At 39.5% G+C, this 21,571-nt stretch overlaps 1 protein-coding gene and 1 pseudogene across 1 annotated transcript; both read left to right on the plus strand.

Moving 5' to 3' along the window:
* LOC127220765 (zinc finger protein 431-like) overlaps positions 1–21,571 on the plus strand; it is a 38,933-nt pseudogene that overhangs the window by 8,890 nt on the left and 8,472 nt on the right.
* LOC127220598 (ATP synthase F(0) complex subunit C1, mitochondrial) lies at positions 14,567–15,120 on the plus strand. Its single transcript, XM_051182483.1, has one exon. The coding sequence runs from the start codon at positions 14,604–14,606 to the stop codon at positions 15,012–15,014; it is 411 nt and encodes a 136-aa protein (XP_051038440.1). The 5' UTR covers positions 14,567–14,603; the 3' UTR covers positions 15,015–15,120.

Below are 21,571 nucleotides of genomic sequence, written 5' to 3' on the forward strand. Positions count from 1 at the left end.
ACTGGAGAGAAACCATCTGAGGTTATTCAATATGGTGAAGCCTTTGCATGCCATGTACTCCCCAATACATAAAGGAACAGATGCTGGAGAGAAACCTTATGAGTGTAATGAATGTGGTAATGTCTTTGCACAATACAGCAATCTTGACATAAAAGAACACATACTGGGGGCTGCAGGGATGGCTCAGAGGTTAAGAGCATTAATTTCTCTTCCAAAGGACACAGGTTCAATTCCCAGCACCCACATGGCAGCTCACAACTGTCTGTAAATCTGGTTTCAGAATGCAAATAAAATAAAGTTAAATAAATTATTAAAAAAACGAATAGTGGAACGTAAACCCATATATACATAAAACCACATACTGGGGAGAAACCTTATGAATGTAATCAATGTGGTAAAGCCTTTGCACAATACATTTGTCTTCAAACAAGCACATATAATAACGCATATTGGAGAGAAACCCTATGAATGTAATCAATGTGGTAAAACCTTCATATGTCAAAGTAGTCTCCATATACATAAAAGTATTTGCATGTGTCAGTAATCTCTGAAAACATAAAGTCATACTGCAGAGACACTCTCTAAATGGATAAAGATAATCAACGTTTTGCAAATCACTATAGTCTTTATACAAGAGTAAAACTTTTGGTGTGTAATTTGTACATTAAAGCCTTTATATATAATAGACTTTGAAGATCTGATAAAGCTCAAACCAAAGAATATCTGAATATAAATCATTTGTTAAGATCTTTAGACAACACATCAGTTACACAAGAGTATTCTGTGTATCTGACAAGTGTCAAAAATCTGTCCCAGAATTATGATGTCCCTGTTTATTTTGTTTATACCTAAAAACTCACATGGTCAGAAGGCCTATAAATTTAAATGATTAAGGAACCCTATTAGATAATGAATCCAGGTATAAAATTTCATGGATATGTGTTAGTGCCTTTTCTGTTGCTGTGATTCAGCATCATGTCTTAAGTGAACTTATGAAAGGATTATATTTTGCCCTTGATTGCAGAGCAATGCAGGATTACCATGAAAGTGTCATGGGATCAAGTGTTAGACATGGCAACTAAAGTAGGAAGGTAAGAATTCATATCCATAACCTGCATTATGAAGAAGAAAGTGTAAAGTAGGAATGGTGTGCAGATGTAAACTCGCAGGCCAACCCCCAGTGACATACTTCTTCTACAGAGCAGCACTTCCTAAATCTTCCCAAATGATACCACAGACAGAATGATTTCTCTGACTTCAAGTGTACATGCTTGCTTTATTTTACTTGAACCAATTCATGATGGAGAAAAACTGTAAGCCCTTAGATGCCCCAACAACTGTGAATGAGCATTAGTTAAATTTTTTTTAATTATGTGATGTCAGTGTGTCCTTGTGGAGGTATGTGCACGTGCATTCTGGATCCCATGAAGGTTAGACCCTTGGAGCTTCTTGTAGCAGGAATTGCTGGAATTTGTCAGAACCTGACCTTAGTCCAGGGAATCAACTTATATTAAGTGCTAAGTAAATATTTGAAAGCTTTTTCATATCATGAAATAGGAACTCATACAAAAGAAAAACCCTATTTATGTAAATGAAAAAGACTTTAGACATCACAGTTGTCTTTACTTACAAGGAAAAAACTTGTTTCATTTTTCAATTTAGCTTTGAAATAAGTCAATTATGCACCAAGTTCACTACACATGGATGTGAAGATCACATTGTGGCTGTTAGTATTCAGGCATCTGTACTAGTCTGTCTTTGGGAGTACTGACGGGATATGCCCTCAGCTCAGCTGCAGCCACTAAGGGCACCACCTGTGCATATTCACTATGGCTGGTCTCCCCTATTTCATTTCTCCTTTTTATGATCTCTTTCCCTAATTAAAAATAGCTCTCTGCTTGAACCCTGTTGCATAGTGTCTTTCTCTCAAGTGTCAAATTTCTTAAATTACAACAGTTGTTTCTATTTTGCAACATTTGGGTAGATGAAAACTGTGCTATATGTGTGACAAATACATTAATTGAAGTTTATTTTGTGGTCCTTATATTTCTTCTGTTGCTTTTGTTCATTTTTTATTATGTTTTCACTTAGGAGGTAATTTTCTGCTGCAGTGTAAAGAAAGTGATCTTCATCATCTAAGTGGTCCATTTTTATTTAAATATCAGGCTACATGTCATCATACTTTTTATGTAAGGGTGTTTGTGAAAGGGCGGTGAGATATTGTTTGTTATCCAGCCTGGATTGGATGTTAGTAATTAGACAGGGATACATTTGTACTCATGATCTTCATGTGTCAGTTTTGAAAGTACCAGTCTAAGAGCAGATGATGTGATCCCCACATTCGCTGTTTTGTCATCACATTTTAACAATGTTAATGTTAAAATACTTAATAGAGAATATATAGACATCAAATACCTCATGGATGTGTCCCAAGAATCATTTTCATCTATCTGGAAGAGATGTAATAAGGTAGAATAATCAGCATTCAACTGTATGTTTCACCATAAATATGTATTTGTCATAAATATGTATATATTATTCAAAGTACCATGCAATCTTCATACCCTCATCAGTTATCTAATTGGCACATTCTATTGAAGTATTGTTTTCTAAGGGAATTATCCAGAGATGCTGATAATGTAATGACAATGGCATTTATTTGAAAAAATATTGTGTTGTATATCTATGTAATATATTTAAGCCATGAATGATATGTGGAGACTAGAAGACAATACTTTTGTCTCTCTTTTTTTTTTTTTTTGAGTTGGGTTTCTCTGTGTGGCTTTGGTTGTCCTGGAACTCATTCTGCCAGTCTCAACTGGAGCTCATAGAGATCTGTCTGCCTCTGCAGGTGCTGGAGAACTGTGATTGATCTGCAATGTTGAAATGCTGGCACTTTGTCAAGCAGCAATGGTTACCATGTGGTCCATGCCATTATTTCACAACATAGTTTCATGTGCTGTGGATATGTATACAAGTAATTATTATTTGAAATTCCATGCTTCTTCATGTCCCCATCATTTTCCCATGGGATACTTCATCTTTAAGGACTGCCTTCAAAGGGATTTATCCAGAGATGCTTTATAATGTAATGGCAACGAGATTTATTAAAAACAAAACAAAACATTTCTGTTACATGTGTGTCTGTAATGTGATTACAGGTTTTTAGGCCATGACAGTTATGTGGAGACCAGAAGGCAACTCTGTGGGGTCTACTTTTAGCCTTCATCATATGGTGATCAGTGTCAGGTACTAGCCTTGCACAGACATTTCTCACTTATTTTGCTCACTGCTGCTTATTCTATCTAAGCCTATTAGGATCTCAGGGATGGTTTATTTACTGTATATTTTCTTTATTGTTTCACATTAGTCAAACTGAATAAATATGTTTTAAATTTTTATTAATTTTGTCATTTTCTCTTTTGTATTACCTTTTTTCTTTTATTTTTAAGACTAGTATTACTGTGACTCCCTGTCTGGCCTAGATCTCACACTTTAGACTAGGCTGTTCTAGAACATCAGAGAGATCAGTAGATCAGTCCAACTTGACTCCAGAATGCCTGCATTATAGTTGGGCATGTGATTAGATAAGCTGGTTCATTTAATTTTCTCACTGAGGATGAGTGACTGAGCCTGGATGGTGAGGGTAGCCAGGACACAGGCTCTGGTCCTAACTCCAGTAACAAAAGAAGGTGCCCATCAAATGCAGTCTTTCTGCCTTAAAGTCCACTGTCTTCTAACTATGAGAAATATTATTTTTCTTTATCATTGAGTCTGTTATAACTAATCAAAGGACTTGGGAAGAGCTCTGTCTTATTCTGCAGTTGGTAAAACCAAGGCTCACAGAGATAAGTAGATTTTGAATATAGTTAAGTGCAACTCCTCATGTTACTCATCTCATCATTCTAATGTCTCACTAAGTGAAGTTGAAGCCACTCAAGCCATGTATGGTGGCAGGGGCCTGCAATCATGGTACTTAGAAAGTGGAGGTAGGAATTTCAGGATTTTAAAGACATCCAAGATCAAAATGGTCAATGGTGCATGGTGGGAGGACCATGGAAAAAGGGAGACTGACTAGTTTGGGACACTGTCCATAATCTTTTCTGAGGCTCCAGTACTTCAGGGCTATGGTATCAGCAATTGTTAGCTAAGGTATTTACTACCCCATCTTTTCTATTCTTGATAAGGTTTCCTGACTAAGGCATCCCAGATCACTTTGTGCTCATTAAACAGTGAAATTCTCCTACAGTTGGGAGAATTAGCCTCAGGCAGGGATGAGCTCCCTAGTTGCATATCCAATACCATGTGTTCAGCCCTCAAACCATATACTCACAACCAACAGAAATGGACTCAAAAAGCTGCATTCATATATTTGTGCATACATAATCAATCACATGTTTAATGTGGAAGGAATTTGAAAGGAAGTATATGGGAAAGGATGGAGAAAAGACAGGAAGGGGGAAATTGATGTAATACATTTTAAATATAATTTATGAAAATAAAAATTTTAAGTAAAGAAGCTGCCTAGAAAGATAGCTTAGCAGTCAAGAGCACTGGGTGTTGTTACAGAGGATACAGGTTGATTCCCAAAAACCATGATAGCGAACCATCTTCTGTAACTTTAGTTTTCCAAGGGATCTGCTACCCTCTACTGGCCTTTACAGGTATTGTACACAGATGCCTGGAGGCAAACACCCATATACATTAAGTAAAATGAAGCTTAAAAATGTAATTCTTTACAGTGGTGTCACAGCCATGACAAAGACAGTCCTAATTAAGATGAACTTCTGGTCCTGCAATGAAGCAACTGTGGCCTTCCTGTGAGGCATCATGCTCAGAGGTAAAAAGCTACCTTATTCTGAGGTTAAAATAGGTCAGCATGACTGTTCATCTGAGAACAGAATCCACAGTGCAGATATGAGACGTGTCCTTAATGTTTTTTGTATTTGTGTTCTCTGTCCTTTGTATATGTGAGATTTAGAGGCTATGATACATCTTTAAAATATATATATACACACACACACTCACACACAGATAGATTATAATTTATAATATAAAAGATAGATTTTTCTCTGTAAGTCATCATCTGTTTTAGTGGCTAGACTTACAGACTCCTTTCCCTATTCAAATTGTTTGAAGTATAACCTGGGGCCTGATACTAAAGGAGACTTAAGGATGATATCATATATGGGATGGAAAATCTGTTCTAGACCTCTTTCTTGTTATTGGTTGTTTTTGCTTTATTTGGTCTTTGGTCTTGTGGGTGTCTACCACCCAACTCCCAAATAAATCATACACGGGGGCTTATTCTTACATGTGAATACCTGCCCTTCCTTACTGTGGCTTGTTTTTTTGCCAGCTCTTCTTAACTTTGAATTACCCCATCTACCTTTTGCCTCTGGGTTTTTTACATTCCTTACTTCTGTATATCTTACTTTCACTCTTACTCCATGGTAGGATATATAGATGGGCCCTTATTTTCTCACTCCTTCATCTCCCCTGCTGGATTTCCTCTATTTATTCTCTTTGCTTTCCAGCCCTACCGATCCTTTCTTCTGTCTTGCTATTGGTCATTCAGTGCTTTATTAGACCATCAGGTGTTCTAGACAGGCAAATTAACACAGCCTCACAGAATTAAACAAATGCAACAGAAAATAATGCAATGCATCTTTTCATCATTTAACATATGTTCTACATCAAAACAAATTGACACATCTTAAAACAATATTCTACAACATCACCTCTTTGAGCATTAGCCAGAATTTGATGCACACTGTTTCTAAAGACATTTGTGTTTATTAATCATTTAAATATGTGGAGTATATTCTCCCAGGGAAGACATGTTAAGTCTATAATAGCTGTACCTCCAGCGTTTTAGAAAATGTTTTTGAGACAGCTCCTCTTTGTTGACTCAGGTGTCCTTGCTTCTCAGCTTTTTGTTCCCCAGGTCAATGAACTTACTTTCCTCTTGATTTAACAAACTAAATTCTTAAATTAGTGGGCTGTACCACCACTGAGTTTTAAAATTAGCCCCTTTGAGTCCTGTAGTCAACTATCCATTGCAGTTACAGGAAAAGTAATTCTGTGTGGAGCATGGCTTCTGCCTTCAGATCAAAGTAAAAGGAATAGTTTATTATGTATACTGCAGGGAGAAATGATTGGCAATCAGCTGCTGGAGTTACCATTGTGGAAAAGGTCCTGATTGTGATAGGGTTAGTGATTTTGTAATTTCCCAGCACTGAGATTGTGGTTGTCAGTCCCAAGACCACTGTGGACTTTGTTTATAATGTTCTTGAGTTACACTGTGTTCCTCTTGTGCATCATTGATTAGCCTCCTTCTACATTTGTATACTTTCTGTTATAACCACATTCATTGGTTTACATTAGCAAGGGACTTGCTATTTAATTTGGCACAAATCTCTAGCCAATCTGGGATAAGTATGTTATTCACTTGAATTAAAGGACTTAGAATCACTCTACTTTGTCCTTTCTGCTCACCAGATACTGTCTCATTAGTCAATCAGGGACTTGGGAAGATCTGTGTATCTGATGGGAGGATTCTTCCAGGAGCCAGGGATCTGCCTTAGCACCTTGGCTGAGGAAGTCAGAAAGCATGTGGCTTTGGGCTCTGCTGTGAATAATGTGGTTGCAAGCCTGTCAGCATCCCATGGTAAGCGACGAGCTGCTGTCCCCAGATGGGAAGGAGTAGCTGGCCAAGGTTAGTGAGGTTCCCCTGTTCCCAGAATGAGAGTTGTGGTGGCTGAGGCTGAGCCTAGGGAGCCAGTCCTCCCGAAATTGGGTGGGAGCCAGCAGCCAGATGCAGGTTGAGCATTCCTGCCTGGTCCTGTGTGTCCTGCATCTCCTATGTGTTCTGTGTGGTCCTTGGATTCCCTTGTCCTGGGTGGAAGTCTCTGAATAACTTCACATTGCAGGCTTTGTCTGTGCATAGTGCCATGGCAGAGCATTGCAGCCAGACTGTGCTTAGAAATATCCTTGTTTTTGACATCACTGTGAAATGCTGATACCTGTAGTGCTTGTATTGTCATTATGGAAAGCAGATTTGCCAAATTCAGAGAGTCCAGGTCCCTCTAGTATCTTCCAGAAGTTCTGCACTCTTAATATTTAACATTTAGGTTCAGGATTTATCTGGAGCTAATTGTATGGAGCTTATAAATGGTATCTTATGTGTAGAATAATACTCCACTGCTAAACTGTGTTGTAGAGAGTAGAATTGATGTTATAGAAATTTACCATATCTTAGGAGACATTAAGTCACACAAAGTGGAATTTAGCTAAGGAAGGGCTGCTTTCCAAATAGCCAAAGTTATTTGACTAGAATGTTAACCACGCCTGTTAGAAAATGATATAAGAAGTAAATGTTTGTTCATCAAGATTAAGCAGCCTTTAAACTGAATTTCCATAATGAAGGAGACAACCCTGATTTACTACCAGCCTAATGCCCACCCAACATCACAGAACAGGCCTCTAAGGTGCTGCTCAAGGAGTCATTACAGGGCCCAACCAACATTAAATCCTGGTATGCCATGAAGTTATATTTATTCTCTCCAGCCTTTTTGAAAAGTGGTTTTGAGCAAAGATCTGCTATATTGATTGAGGTGGGCTTTAACCATGTCTGTAGCATGACAGGACATTGCCCTTGTTATATTTCTGACTAAACACCCTAAGTTCTTGGATTACAGGTCTATAGCACCACAGAGTTCTAAATTAGCAGTTTAAGTCCCATAGGGCAGTATTCATTGCAGTAACAATAACAACAACAAAAATAATTTGCATGTGGAGCATGGCTTCTCCCTTCAGACCATAAGAGAAGCAGCAGTGTACTGTGAACACTTCAGGGGAAACAGACTAGAAAATGGCTAGATAAACAACTTGAAGTTTAAGGCAGTGAGCTGCAGGGGCCTCCATCAAAAGAAGGACCCGATGGTGCAGGGTGAGTGATTTTTCTGTGTAATTTTCCATCATGTATTGATTCCTTCCACGTGAATGAAGAAAGACAGAATTGTTGGGTATACAGTTTAGGGAGGATAGGAGGTCTCCATATATAAATACAATTAGAAAACACAGATATTTATGATTCATAACAGTAGCAAAATAATAGTTATGTGGTAGTAGTGAAAATAATTTTATAGTTGGATGGTCACCATAACAGGAAGAACTGTAATACAGGGACACAGCATTAGGGAACTTGAGAACCAGTGGCTTAATGTATCCTGTAGCTCAGGCTTGCCTTACACTATTTAATTGAGGATTGGTTTGTAATTTTAACTCCAACTCTGCTGCTTAGTCATGGGAAGACAATTTTGCATTGCTTCCAGGTGGCACCTTGACTGGTCTGTGAGAAGGAAGACTACTACAGTGAATTTATGTCCTCCAATTCCTTTAACTTTTATGGGAGACTTATACATGAAGAGGGACCTGTATATGAATTGAATTCACTGACCAACTGTAAAGCAGGTGCAGTAACAGCACAAAAAGGAAGGGTCAAGGAGTTCCACTGTCCTGCTTTGACTGTAGTTTACATTAGCATTGACTACTGAGGCAATCAATTACTTTTCATGATGCCATTGAGTAATTACATGAGTAATATTGCATTTTGTAAATGTACCACATTTTTTAAGAACCCAATTCTCCAGTTCAGGGACATCTTGGCTATTTCTAGTTTCTGGCTGTCATGAGTAAAGCCTCAATGAACATTGTTGTAGAATGGAACATTCTTTGGGTTTATGTTTAAGAGTGGTATAGCTGGGCATTGACATAGATAGAGTCCCAGTTTTCTGAGGAACTATGATATTGATTTCCTACAAGCAGTGGAGGTGTGTTCTCCTTTCTTCCCTTCCTCACCAGCATGAGTTGTTACTTGGGTTTTTTATATTAGCCATGTAATCAAAAAGTAGTTTTGGTTTGTATTTCTCTAGTGGCTAATGATGTTGAACATTTTTTTTAAGTGTTTCTCAACTATTTGAAATTCCTCTGTTGAGAATTCTTTGAGTAGATCGGTACCACATTTTTTTTTATTTGAATTATTTAGATTTTCAACTGTAGGCAGATGTTTCTATCCCACCTGCAGCTCCCAAATAAACACACTGAGGTTTATATTAATTATAAATGCTTAACCAATAGCCCAGGCTTATTACTAACTAACTTTTACAACTTAAATTAACCCATTTCTATTAATTTATGTGCTGCCCAAGGCTTGTGACATTAACCTCCTCATCATGTCTTGCTTCCTCTCTGTCTGGCTCATGATGACTCTGACTCCATCCTTCCCTGAATTCTCCTAGTTTGGTCCTCCCACCCAATCTCTTCATGCCCAGCTATAGACTAGTCATCTCTTTATTAACCAAAAATAGTAATACATATTGAAACTACACATTGGATGTGGGGTTGTTAAAAACTCTTTCCCTATTCCTTAAGCTGCCTTTTTGTCTGATTGATAGTGTCCTTTGTCTTATAAAAAAGCTTTACAGTTTCATGAGATCCCATGTATTAATTGTTGATTTTTGTGCCTTAACTCTTGATATTCTGTTCAGGAAGGTGTTTCCTGTGCCAGTGTATCCAAGGCTTTCCTACACTTGGTTTTGTGTCTGTTTCAGTGTGTCTGATTTTCTGTTGGGGGTTCTTTGACCCACTTGGACTTGAGTTGCAGGAGGATGAATATGAATCTATTTTAATTCTTTGACATTCAGTTTAACATGCATCATTTTTTGAAGGTGCATTTTTTTATTTTTTTCTGAATTACCTTATCAGAAATCAGATGTAGGTATAGAGGTAGTTCATAGCATAGTCTAGTTTCATATTTTATTGGAATTTCTTGTAGTTTCTATTTAATTTGATGGTGTCTATCAGCTTATTGTAAGTTTTCTTTATTATGGGTGTAAGGACATAAAAGCTTAAGATGTATAAATCTAAAAATAGTTTAAGGTATAACAAACTAACTTAAATGCAAATGCAAGTTATCAGATTTCTTTCTCATTATGCTACTGTTCATAGTATCAAAAGCTTTCTTTGTGGGGTTACAATTGGAACTAGCTGAGTAGCCCCAAGTTTGCACCTGAGTAGGGGTTTATGGATGAGAGAAAGGCTAGCTATATATGATAAAGAATTTACAGAGACACAGAAGAAAATCAGGAGGGCAACTGAATTGCCATGAGTTTAGTTTTCACCACTCTTATATAGCTTATCCAAAAAGAGAAACAAACAGACTTTTCTTTCTCATTTCTGTAAGGATTCAGTAACCAAACCTTAGATTCAACTTATTGTTCCCTAGCCTTGAGTGTCAGAAGTAGCCATACCTCAGATCAGGTCTGTTGTCATTTAGAATATGACAGGCAGGCTACCCTACTGTAGCCACACCGTTGACCTTTAGGTCTTAAGGCTTGCTGAGGACAGTTTTAAACTCTCTGCCCTTGAGCCAAATGGAATGCAGTCATCTTTATTGGTACTGACATCATAATCTTAACATTAATCAATAAAGTTCTGATAAGCTACTAATCCAACTCTGACAGGTTACTAAACACCATACTATACCACTATATGATCATAACTGTAATTGCAAGCTCAAAATTAAGGTGCTTTTTGTTGTGCTAAAAATATCTGTAAGTTTTAAGAGTTAATGCTTTAAAGTAAAATAATTCTATATGAGTATACTACCATTTCTACAATGAAAATTTCAATACAAATCATAAACAATGGAAATGCTACATTTTCACAAACTCAAAGGCTTCTTATAAATTCCAAGAAGCCAAATTGGACCCACCCAAACAGGTCAGATTCAGTTCAGGTAAATATCATCTAACCTTTCCCTGGTCCCAGGACTCCCTTCCCTCATCTTGGGACCCAGTCAGGAACTCCTTCCTCATCATACAATCCTCCCCTCAAGTACCAGGACCAAATAAAATTTTTTCCTAAACTTAACTTTGTCCTCTGTTCTGCCAACACCTTTCTAAGTTTAAGAGGTGCCAGAGAGTTCCATAAAGCCTGAACTGCCATGAAATAACTGGCTACCTCATGGCAGTACTCCAGCTTTTACAAGTCCCCCAAAGATGGTCAGCATCCTCCAGGTATGCAGGAAGCAGTCTTGAGAATTCGACACCCTTATTCCCTAACCTGCCATGTCTAACATCTTACATTTTTAATAATAAAAAGGTGGGAATGTAAGGATTCATGCAATATGATTGCCTGCCCCTCTCACCTGGCAGAATGCACTCAGGCAGTGCCCTGGTCAGCCTAGGGTTCCATGAGTAATAGTCTGCAAGCAGGTGCAAAGGACTCCATTAAAAGAAAGACCTCCACCCATTTATGCTCTTTCCAACTCTTCTCTTTCTCTCCTCTCTTTTCTCTTTCCTGCTCTCTTCCCCGCAGTTCCCCTGGGGCAGACAGGAATTTTCCTGTCTCCCTCTTCTGTCCTCTCTGTCTCTGTGTCTCTTTACCTCTTTTTTCTTTCCTTCCCCTTCCCTCTCCTTTCTAATAAAACTGCTCATTTAAGCTCTGTCTGCGTGGTGTGTTTGTCCCTCTGCCTTGGTCACCCCTGCCTGCCATGGACTCTGCCAAGGTCCCTCAGGCAAGGTGCTTCTGGAGCTTTATCCTAACAGTAGGTACGTATGTACATTGTATCTCTCTAAGACTTTCATGATGTTTGGTTTTGTCAAAGGCTTTCTCAGCATGTAATGGGATGATACTGTGTTTTTTTCAGGTTATTATGGTGGATTACATTTACTGATTTTCATATGTCTATTACTGTCTCTCTGGGATGAAGCCTACTTGATCAGTTTGGATAATCTTTTTGATGTGTTCTTGGAATCTGTTTGCAAGTATTTTATTATTTGTTTACCTATATTCATGAGGGAAATTGGTCAGTAATTCTCTTTATATTTACAACACTAGAAATCTGTGCTGAATTACATTAATGATCCCAAGGTCATCAAGCAGAAGGGCTATGATCCATTGAATACCTGAAATTGGCATCCCCAGAGTCTGTATTTCTCCAGATGTTGCAGTCTCCTGATTGTTAAAGGCCAGTCCAGAAACCCAATTTTCCAATGTCCTCTGTCTCAGGTTCAACATATCTGATGTAATAGCATCTGATATAAATTATCTATTATCGTTTAAAAACAAGAGCCTGAATTTATGGGTATCTGTGTAACTGTGGCATTATAAAATGAATTGGGTAATGTTCCTTCTGTTTTTATTTCATCAAATAATTTGAGGAATATTGATTTCAACTCTTCCTTGAAAGTCTGGTAAAATTCCGTGGTGAAACCATTTGACCCTGGGCTTTTTTATTTTATTTTTTTTTTTGGAAGACTTGTAATGACTTGTTTTGTTTCACTAGGGAGTATAGGGAGTATAGGGAGTATAGGTCTATTCAAATTGTTTATATGATGTTGATTGAACTTTGGTAAGTTGTACCTACCAAGAACAATGTCCATTTCTTTTAGAATTTCCAATTTGGTGGAATAAAGGGGTTTTAAACTATTTTCTTAAGATTCTCTGGCTTTCCTTATTGTCTGTTGTTATGCCCCCCTTTTCATTTTTAACTTTATTAATTAGGCTATTCTATCTGTATCTCTTAGTTAGTTTGGATAAGTGTTTGTCAGCCTTGTTCATTTTTTTCAAAGAACCAAATAAGTTTTCCATGGATTCCTTGTATTTTTCTTTGTTTTTGTTTTGTTAATTTTAGCCCTGAATTTGATAGTTTCTTCCTGTCTATGCTTCTTGGTTTTGCTTACTTCTTTGCTATAGAGCTTTCATGTGTGCTGTTAAGTTGTTAGTATGACATCTTCATTTTTTTTCTTTTCTTTTTTGTTTCTCATGTAGGCACTCGGTGCTATGAAGTTTCCTCATATCACCACTTTTTGTTGTATCCCCCATAAGCTTGTGTATATTGTGTGTTCATTTTCATTGAATTCTAGAAAATCTTTAATTTCCTTCTTGACCCCTTTTCTTCAGTAGATAGTTGTTCAGTTTCCACAAGCTTGTAAGCTTTCTGTTTCTCTCTCTCTCTCTCTCTCTCTCTCTCTCTCTCTCTCTCTCTCTCTCTCTCTCTGTGTGTGTGTGTGTGTGTGTGTGTTGCTGTAATGCATGGTAGTGTGACAGGATGTGGGAAATTATTTCACTTTTCTTGTTTCTGTTGAGACCTGAGTTGTGCCCAAGTATGTAAACAACTTTGGAGAAAATTCCATGTGGGCCTGAGAAAAAAGGTGATATTTTTTCCTTTGGGTAGAATATTCTGTAGTATCTGTTATGTTCATATGGTTTTTATAAATCATTAGCTTCAATATTTCTCTGTGTGGTTTTTGTCTGGATGACCTGTCCATTGTTGATAGTGAAGTATTGAAATCTACCACTATCAAATACTGTGTGAGAGCCAGTATGTGATTTAACCATTAGAAGTGTTTCTTTTACTAAAGTGGTTGACCTTGTGTTTTGGGCATAGATATTAAGAATTAAAATGTCATATTGGTGGAGTTTTCTTCTGAATATAGATTGTTCTTCCCCATCTCTTTTTATTACTTTTTGTTTGAAGTCTATTTTGGAAGATATTATAAAGGCTAACCAAGCTTGCTTTTGAAGAGTAGTAAATAAATTCAGGGACTAATTTGTAGAAGAAAGTGAATCAGCCAGAGATGGGGAGGGTCAAAGGGGAGAGTAGTGGGAGAAGAAAACAAACATGCAAAGCACATAATCACAAGTATCTGAAGATGTTATAATAAAACCCTATACTTTGTATTTTAAACTAAAACAAAGGTTTAAAGTTAAGGGCCATTGAGGTAGATCAATGGGAAATGGCACTTCCCACCAAATTTTACAACCTGGGTTCAATTCTAGGGACCCAAAGGGTAAGAAGCTAGAACCAACCCCTGAGAGTTGTCCTTGAATTGCTAAAGTCTGTGTGGTGGCACAAATTAAAAGTAGGTGCAGTAGAGATAGGTCAGGGGCTAAGAGTGCTTGCTGCTCTTCCTAAGGACCTGCATTCACTTCCCAATACCCATGTCAACTGGCTTATAACAGCCTATAACTCAAGCTGAAAGTAATCCAATGCCCTCTTTTGGCTTCTGCAGGCAGGCACACACATAGCATACATTCATACAGACACAAGTCACATAATGAAAACAAATCTTTGTATTAGAAATTTTAAATAATAAATTCAACAAAGTATCAAGATACAATCAGGGCAGATTAGGAAGGGTAACGTGATAAAAGCATTTTCAGGGTCAAGTCTAGAGCACTTGAGTTAAATCTCTGGATATAATAGGTTTCTAAAAGTTGTCTTCTGGTTTACACACACACACACACACACACACACACACACACACACACACACACACACAGGCACCAGAATATTGGCACTGACATACACATCATACACACATATAATAAGATTTAAAATTAGCATGTAAAAATCAATCACATATACATTACTAGCAGTAAACAGTGAAATGAAAATTGCAAAATAAATTTAGTTTAAAATAACTTCAAGAACAAGTTAATTTAGTCAGTTAAAATATTTTTAAAATGGAAATTAAAAAACATTACTAAAGGCTGAGTGCTGAGACCAAGGGCTAAAGCTGGGAGATTGAAAAATGCAGACCACCAAGGCACTGCTCGTTACTCCAGTTCTGATCCGCTCCTGTACCAGGGGTCTAATCAGGCCTGTGTCTGCCTCCCTCTTGAGTAGACCAGAGGCCCCATCTAAACAGCCTTCCAGTAGCTGCTCCCCTCTCCAGGTGGCCAGACTGGAAATCCAGACCAGTGTTGTGTCCCGGGACATTGACACAGCTGCCAAGTTTATTGGTGCTGGGGCTGCCACAGTTGGTGTGGCTGGCTCAGGGGCTGACATTGGAACAGTGTTTGGTAGCTTGATTATTGGCTATGCCAGGAACCCATCTCTCAAGCAACAGCTCTTCTCCTATGCCATTCTGGGCTTCGCCCTGTCTGAGGCCATGGGGCTCTTCTGTTTGATGGTCGCCTTCCTCATCCTCTTCTCCATGTGAGGCCCCATGGGGTCAGCCAGCCATCCCTGCTGCTTCGACTCCATGCCAAGCCTGGTGCTGGAGTGTGCTAAGCTTTACCATTAAACAATGTTTCTCAAAAAAAAAATTACTAAAACTAGTTATGACAAATGTCAACACTTGGCAAGCTAAAGCAGGAAGACCAACACTCTAGACGGTAACCTAGGCTTTGTGAGCCTATTTCAAAGATACCAAAAGCAAAATACTAAATGTTAGTAGGGTACCTGTAACCTGTAACCATGATCCAGCAACCTCAGCAACTCCAGAGATTGAGACAGTAAAGTCTGCTTATACCCAGGAGTTCCAGATCAGCCATGGTATCATCACAAGAACTAAAAAAATAAAAATAAAAAAAAAAAGCAAACAAAAAACAAAACAAAACAAAAAAAAGGTAAGCAGTTTAGATGTCAGTCAGGCAAAGAGTTGAGCCCCCCACATCCTTCTTTTACTCACAATTGCCTTTTGACAATGGCAGATAAATAAGAGAAATATGTTGCACTACAGACATGTGAACTTCATAAATCCACTTTACAGATTGCATCCAATGCTTAAATTCAGTGATGTCTACTCAGTTAATTATAGGCTACTAAGCTATTATATCTATAATAAAGAAAACTAGCCATTACTCTTTCCAAGGAGTAATTAACCCCAAGTCAAAGGCCAACGTGCATGCAAAATAAGCGGCAGCAGTAGCTGCCTTGGCAGAAGAGGGTACATACACTGTGTCACTCAAGAGGCAGTCAGCTGGGTCTCCTATTGTTAACAGTAATCAATATGAGAGCTGAAACCTGTCATTGGATTCAGCGGCTTACTCTGAGATCAAGGAGGACTTTGATAAAGAGCTTCAGAGCAGTGGCTCGGAGTGTGTCCCAGAAAGAACTGGCGGAAAGGAATTGGAGATAGGAGGCACCTTCAGAGAAATTTGATTTTTAGGACAGCAGAGTTTGGGTGGCTGGTAGAGGGAAGTGGGAAAATCAATCAGGAATCACAACACAAGGGAAATACCTCTTCTGGACCTTGGGGGCTGGACTTTTGAAATGAATGAAATGGAGAGGTCAAGAAGTCTAGGGAGCAACAGGAACTATGTGCTGGGTCAGAGAAGAAGCCCCACTCATTTCAATCTAGCAGGAGCGGTGTCTCTGGGTGGGGGTCAGGTGAAAATTGTGGCCAGGTGCACCTGGAGGCATTTGGGATTGTCTGCCTATGTCTACTGATCTTCGGCTGTGGATGGGAACTTTAGGTGGGCTCATGTTCTCATAGCTGAATTGTCAGATTTATAGCTATATTTGTGAGCACAGGCCAGCACCGGCACCTGTCACCATCCTGGGTGTGGTTTAGGTGGTGTCACTGGGCTCTAACCGGGTGAATGCCAGGGACTGTAGTTCAGAGCCTCCCTCCCTGTGTGCACATCCTGAGCTGGGACTTGCAGCGCCTTCTGTGCAGCTCCGCTGGCCTGAGGAGTCAGAGAGCTGTCAGGTGCCACATGCCCTGTTCCCTTTTCCACCTGCTCAGCTCCTTGCTTATGATCTGCTTGCCCAGACCCTGCCATCATGTCTTTCTGGTACCACAGCTTTGGAGATGATGAGAAGGTCCCAAAAGTGGCTGTAGAAAGCCAAGAGCAAAGCCTCCCTATTATGTTTTAAAATCCCAGTTAGTGGAAAGGTTAATGGAAACCCACGGTTGGTAATGCAACAATTTAATCAGACTGAATTAATAAATCCATGTTTAATCTGAGCAAAGCAATTCCTGGGTGGCCCAATGGGAACAGGAAATCAGGAATCAGAAGGTATATCCAGAAGTGGGGGCTTTTAGCGCCCCCAGGGGTGGAGCCTCAAATGGCAGGCTTTTTTTTTTTTTTTTTTTTTTTTTTTAAACACATTGATCCCAGTTCTCTCTATTTCCCTCCCTCCCTTCCTCTTTCCCTCTCCCTAGCCATGCACCCGGACCACCCTCCCCTCTCTTCCCACCCCCACTCCACATGTAGGGCGATACAATCCAGAAGGGTTCATTTAAATCAGTCAAGTCATTTGAAGTAGGGACTAGGCTTCTCTAGGTTAAATGGCAGGCTTTATTAAGGGTGGAGTCTGAACTGAGATGAATCCAGGTGAGGGCTCACCCCTTCTACTCACCTGGTCCTGTCACTCAAGCTTCACTAGCCAATCAGAGCCTCTAGTGGATCCACCAGTCAAATGGGAGCCAGGCTTTCAGCTCAGTGCTTCACCTGAGGAAGTAAAAAGTTGTCTCATGTGCTGTGCCTTTGATTCTGGGGAGAGCTCTGGTCAGCTCAGCAGCTTCACCATGGTGATCGAGGTGCTGCTCTTCACAGACAGGGAGGAGCGGTGGGTCAAGGTGAGCGAGCAGCCATTGCCCCCATGTGGGGGTGAATGGCTGGCTGGCTGGCCATGGTGAGTGAGGGGGGCTGTCTCCTAACTAGGTGGAGTATCCACCTGAGGCTTGGAAGCCTGTGTGTTTGGTTCTCCCTTGGCTGTGTGGGAACCAGTGGCCATAGAGAGTTCACCACATTCCTGCCTTATCCTGCTTGGCCCAGCCTTGAATAACTTCACTCCTGGGGCTGTGTCTGTACAGAGGGTTCGAAATGGAACTGTGTTTAGAAATATCCAAGTGTGGTGGTATTTTGTTTGTGCTTCAAAGGTGGAGCATGCCTTTAATCACCGCATGGCAAGTTATAGGTCAGGTTTCAAAGCTATACAGAGAAACCCTGTCTAGAAAAATCAAACAATACAAAAACATAAGAAACAAAAAATTTCCTGAAGATCAGAGTGTGTATCTATGCAGTAGTTATCCATAGAGGCCAGGCAATGGTGGTGTACACCTTTAATCCCAACCCCTGGGAGGCAGAAGCAGGTGGATCTCTGTGAGTTCAAGGCCATCCTGGCTACACCAGATGGATCTAGTCTAAAAGAGAAACAGAACCAGGTGGTGGTGGCTCAAACCTTTATCCCAGTACTTTGGAGGTGGAGACAGGAGTAAAATTGCTTGGTGGAGAGAGGAATATAAGGCGGGAGAAGACAGAAGCTCATAGTGTTCTGTCTGAAGATTCATAGGGAAAGGATAGCCCCTTTGGTTTGAGGATTCAGTAGAGGTAAGAACTAGGGGCTGGGTGCTCAGCTTCTCTGATCTTTCACCATCAACCCCTATATCTGACTCCAGGTTTTTATTATTAAGACCACTTAGAACTAGTGCTACAATCTCCAGTGTAGTGTGCCCTAGCTAAACTGTGATGTAGAGGAGTAGAATTGATGGCATAAGGATTTACCACTTCTTAGGAGACATGAAGTCACACAAAATGGAATTTAGGTACCAGAGGGTTGTATCTCAAATACCCCAATGATAAGCTTGCCAGTGCTGGAAAGATAGTCCTGCAACTCCTTCCATGCTGGGCCTTGACTGGTACCTGGGAAGGAAAAATAACCAGTAAATGTATATCCTCTAAGTTCTCTAGATTTTATTGTGAATTTACAAATGAAGTGGGAACCTGTGTAAGAATTTAATTCACCTACTGTAAAGCAGGTATAGTCACAGCATAGAAAGGGAGAAGCAAGAAGAAGAAAGATTTCCCGAAGTGACAGTAATTGACATTAGCAATGTGGAGTCAGTTCTAGACAATGAACAGAACTTATCAGGGAACCAAATTACTGTAGTTACATCATTTCAACCTAAATAGAATAATTGAATAAACTCGTGTTGCCCTGCCTAACATGATTGTGTTTTCCAGATTTAAGTGTGAATAGTACTGTAATACAAATCCCTAGTCCCTGGAGCACATGCTTATAAAGTCTGTTATAATTTACATAATTTCCACTATCTTTTTCCTGCCTCCAAGGCCTCCCATAGCCCCTTCTTTCCATTCTCATCCATGGACTCTTTTTGCTTAACAACAGATACTGTTTGAATGTGACCTGTGTTTGGGTTCAGAACCTTCCAGCGATGAAGCAAGGGGTTGGTTATGCTGGACTTTGAGTGTGTAATTGAATGTACAGACATAGGACCCTGTGCCTTGGAAAAGGAACAGGAAGTGCTCTGGGAGATTGGAGGATTTTACTACACTGTGATTTCCCAGATTAGGACCCTGTCTGACTGTGGTGTGGAAGGACAAAGCTGGGAATGCCTGTGTGGTCTGAGTCACTTGATCTCTGGTCAACCAGGATGGTAACTGCTAATGTCCTGAAGCCCAAAAGAGTCATTAATTAATGATGAACTTTGGGAAGGCTTAAGCCATCATGAGCACCAGTGAGAGGTAGCTTACAGATCCTTTCCAGGATTCTCCTCTTGTTCTGCTATGGAGAGCTGTAAGGAAGACCATGATCCATGCCATGGTGAGTGTGGGGAGCCTCTTTCCCCAGACCAGGTTGGCTGAGATATCAGAATCTGAATTGCTTGGAATGGCGTGGACCATGAGCCAGATTAAAGTTCTGTTGGTCCCTGTATTGACCTGGGCAGTGACTCTTGGCTTCTGACACTTTGTTGAATGTGGATTCCCTGGGGTAGGGAAGGCTCTGACATCCTGGCATGGGATTCTATGAGCTTGTAGTATCACTGTCCAGTGTGTACACACAGGCATTGCTTTTGTTGTGGAATGGGAAGACAGATTGGAAAACTGAAGGTCTGGTTCTAGAAGTTCTGAATATTACATTCCACTTTCAGGGTTGTCTTACAAATGTTACTGGTAGTTTATAAACGGATAGAAAGGAGGTGATTGGCATCCTTCAGCAATGCAGCCACCATGGTGTGATTCAGTGAAGTTCAGTTCCAGGGCACAAATGAAGTTTCTGAGCTGTAGAGGTATTTTAGGTTAGCAGGTGAATAGGGGAGATGCCTCATCTTGTGACATAATTCATGTGGCAGGAAGCAGACGTTAAATTATTCTTCATATTATTTTTTGATTGGACATCATTAGGGCTGGATTTGCCTGAAACTACAAGGGTGCACGAGGGGCTATAGAGCTATAGAAGGCTCTGGAGATACCTTCCATTTGCTGGGAGGGCTCTAGAGTATGGGGCCTCTCTGGAAGGATTAACAGTAGCTGGAGGGTCTGAAAATTAACCGTTTAAGGATCACTTTTAATTAATTTTGTTGGAGTTGTAAAATCTGTGTTTATTTAATTTTGTACATATGGAATCATGGGTAGCTCTGTTTGGCTGAGTTTCCTTTGGTCTTTTGGTTAAAAGTTGATTTTCCTGCTTTTGTTCTTGCCTTTTTCTCTCCATCCTCTCTATTCTTTCACAAATATTGTACACATTCTTGATTATTGTAGCTTTTATGACAAATACGGAAGTCATTGTATCAATGTGTGTACTTTTTAAAATATTTACACTGAGTAGTCTGAGTGTTTCCACTCTGTATGTAGCTTTGGAATCAGCTTTTCTCTTATAAATTGTTGGGCATTGTCTTTGGATTGTATTCAATTTATGGTTCAAATTTACGATAAACAATGTCTTAATTGATGCATCATGTTCCCTAGGATCATTTATGTACTTTATTTATTTATGTGCTGTTAATCTGTGTAAGACTTTTAGATTACTTGATGAAAAAGTATTATTATACTTGGCAGGTAGCTCAGCACATATTCTTCTTGGTGATGGCTTGTGTTCTGATCTCAGCACACAAATTAAGAGGCTCATAATTACCTGCTACTCCAGGTTCAGGGGGTCTGACAAGTCTTTTTTTCTGGTACACAAATGGAAGACATTCTCCCAAACATACACAAACAAAACAGGGATAAATTTATTTTCAAAAGTTTTTTTTTTTTTACTCATAAATCAATTATAGCAAAACAAGTTGTTTTAGGTGTATAATAGAAATCATATTGTTTCTTTAAAAATCTGTTCTCTTGCATTTGGTTTGGGAAAGTTTTTCTATCCTCATTCTGATGCAGACTTAAGGCAATTATCAGTCATAGGAAATTGATCCTAACTTTTTTGAGTTAGAAGGTAGAATCGCATAGTTAGTATAACATTTTAGTATGCCAAGGGTTATGACACAAGGTTCACAATCTGAATTCCCAATTATAGTCCTAAGCCCATCCTGCCAGGGATGCTCATCTCTGCAATGTATCTTAGCTGATGTTTAGGTCCAGTCTCTAACAGATGTCTCTGATTCATGAGACAAGATCCTGGGGGAGATGCTCTATTCCCAGGGCTGATCAGGGTGATGTCTCTTCACATGTCTATAGTATAGCTTTGGTCTCTGTTTATATAGTGCCATATGGGTGTCATGTGGTTCTAGAACTGTGTCTGGTAATCTGAAGTGAGTGATATCACTGAGTTCTGGTTATCAGATACAGCCTTGGGTGTAGGGGGATTCATGACTAAGCAGAGGCAATAGGATCTCCGTGTGTTCAAGACCAGCTTTGTCTACATGAACTAGTTCCAGGAAAACCTCCAAAGCCACATAGAAACCCTGTCTCAAAAAACAACAGCAAAAAAATTTTTTCCTATGTTGAACCATCCCCACATCTTTAGGATGAAGCCTACTTTTTCAGGGTGGATGATTTTTTTCATGTGTTTTTGGATTTCGTA

The sequence above is a fragment of the Phodopus roborovskii genome, unplaced genomic scaffold (assembly GCF_943737965.1).
Source record: "Phodopus roborovskii unplaced genomic scaffold, PHOROB, whole genome shotgun sequence".
In the NCBI taxonomy this organism is placed as follows: Eukaryota; Metazoa; Chordata; class Mammalia; order Rodentia; family Cricetidae; genus Phodopus; species Phodopus roborovskii.

Excerpts from the sequence above, each read along its gene's own strand:
- LOC127220598 (XM_051182483.1), top strand. The coding sequence starts at position 14,604 with ATGCAGACCACCAAGGCACTGCTCGTTACTCCAGTTCTGATCCGCTCC.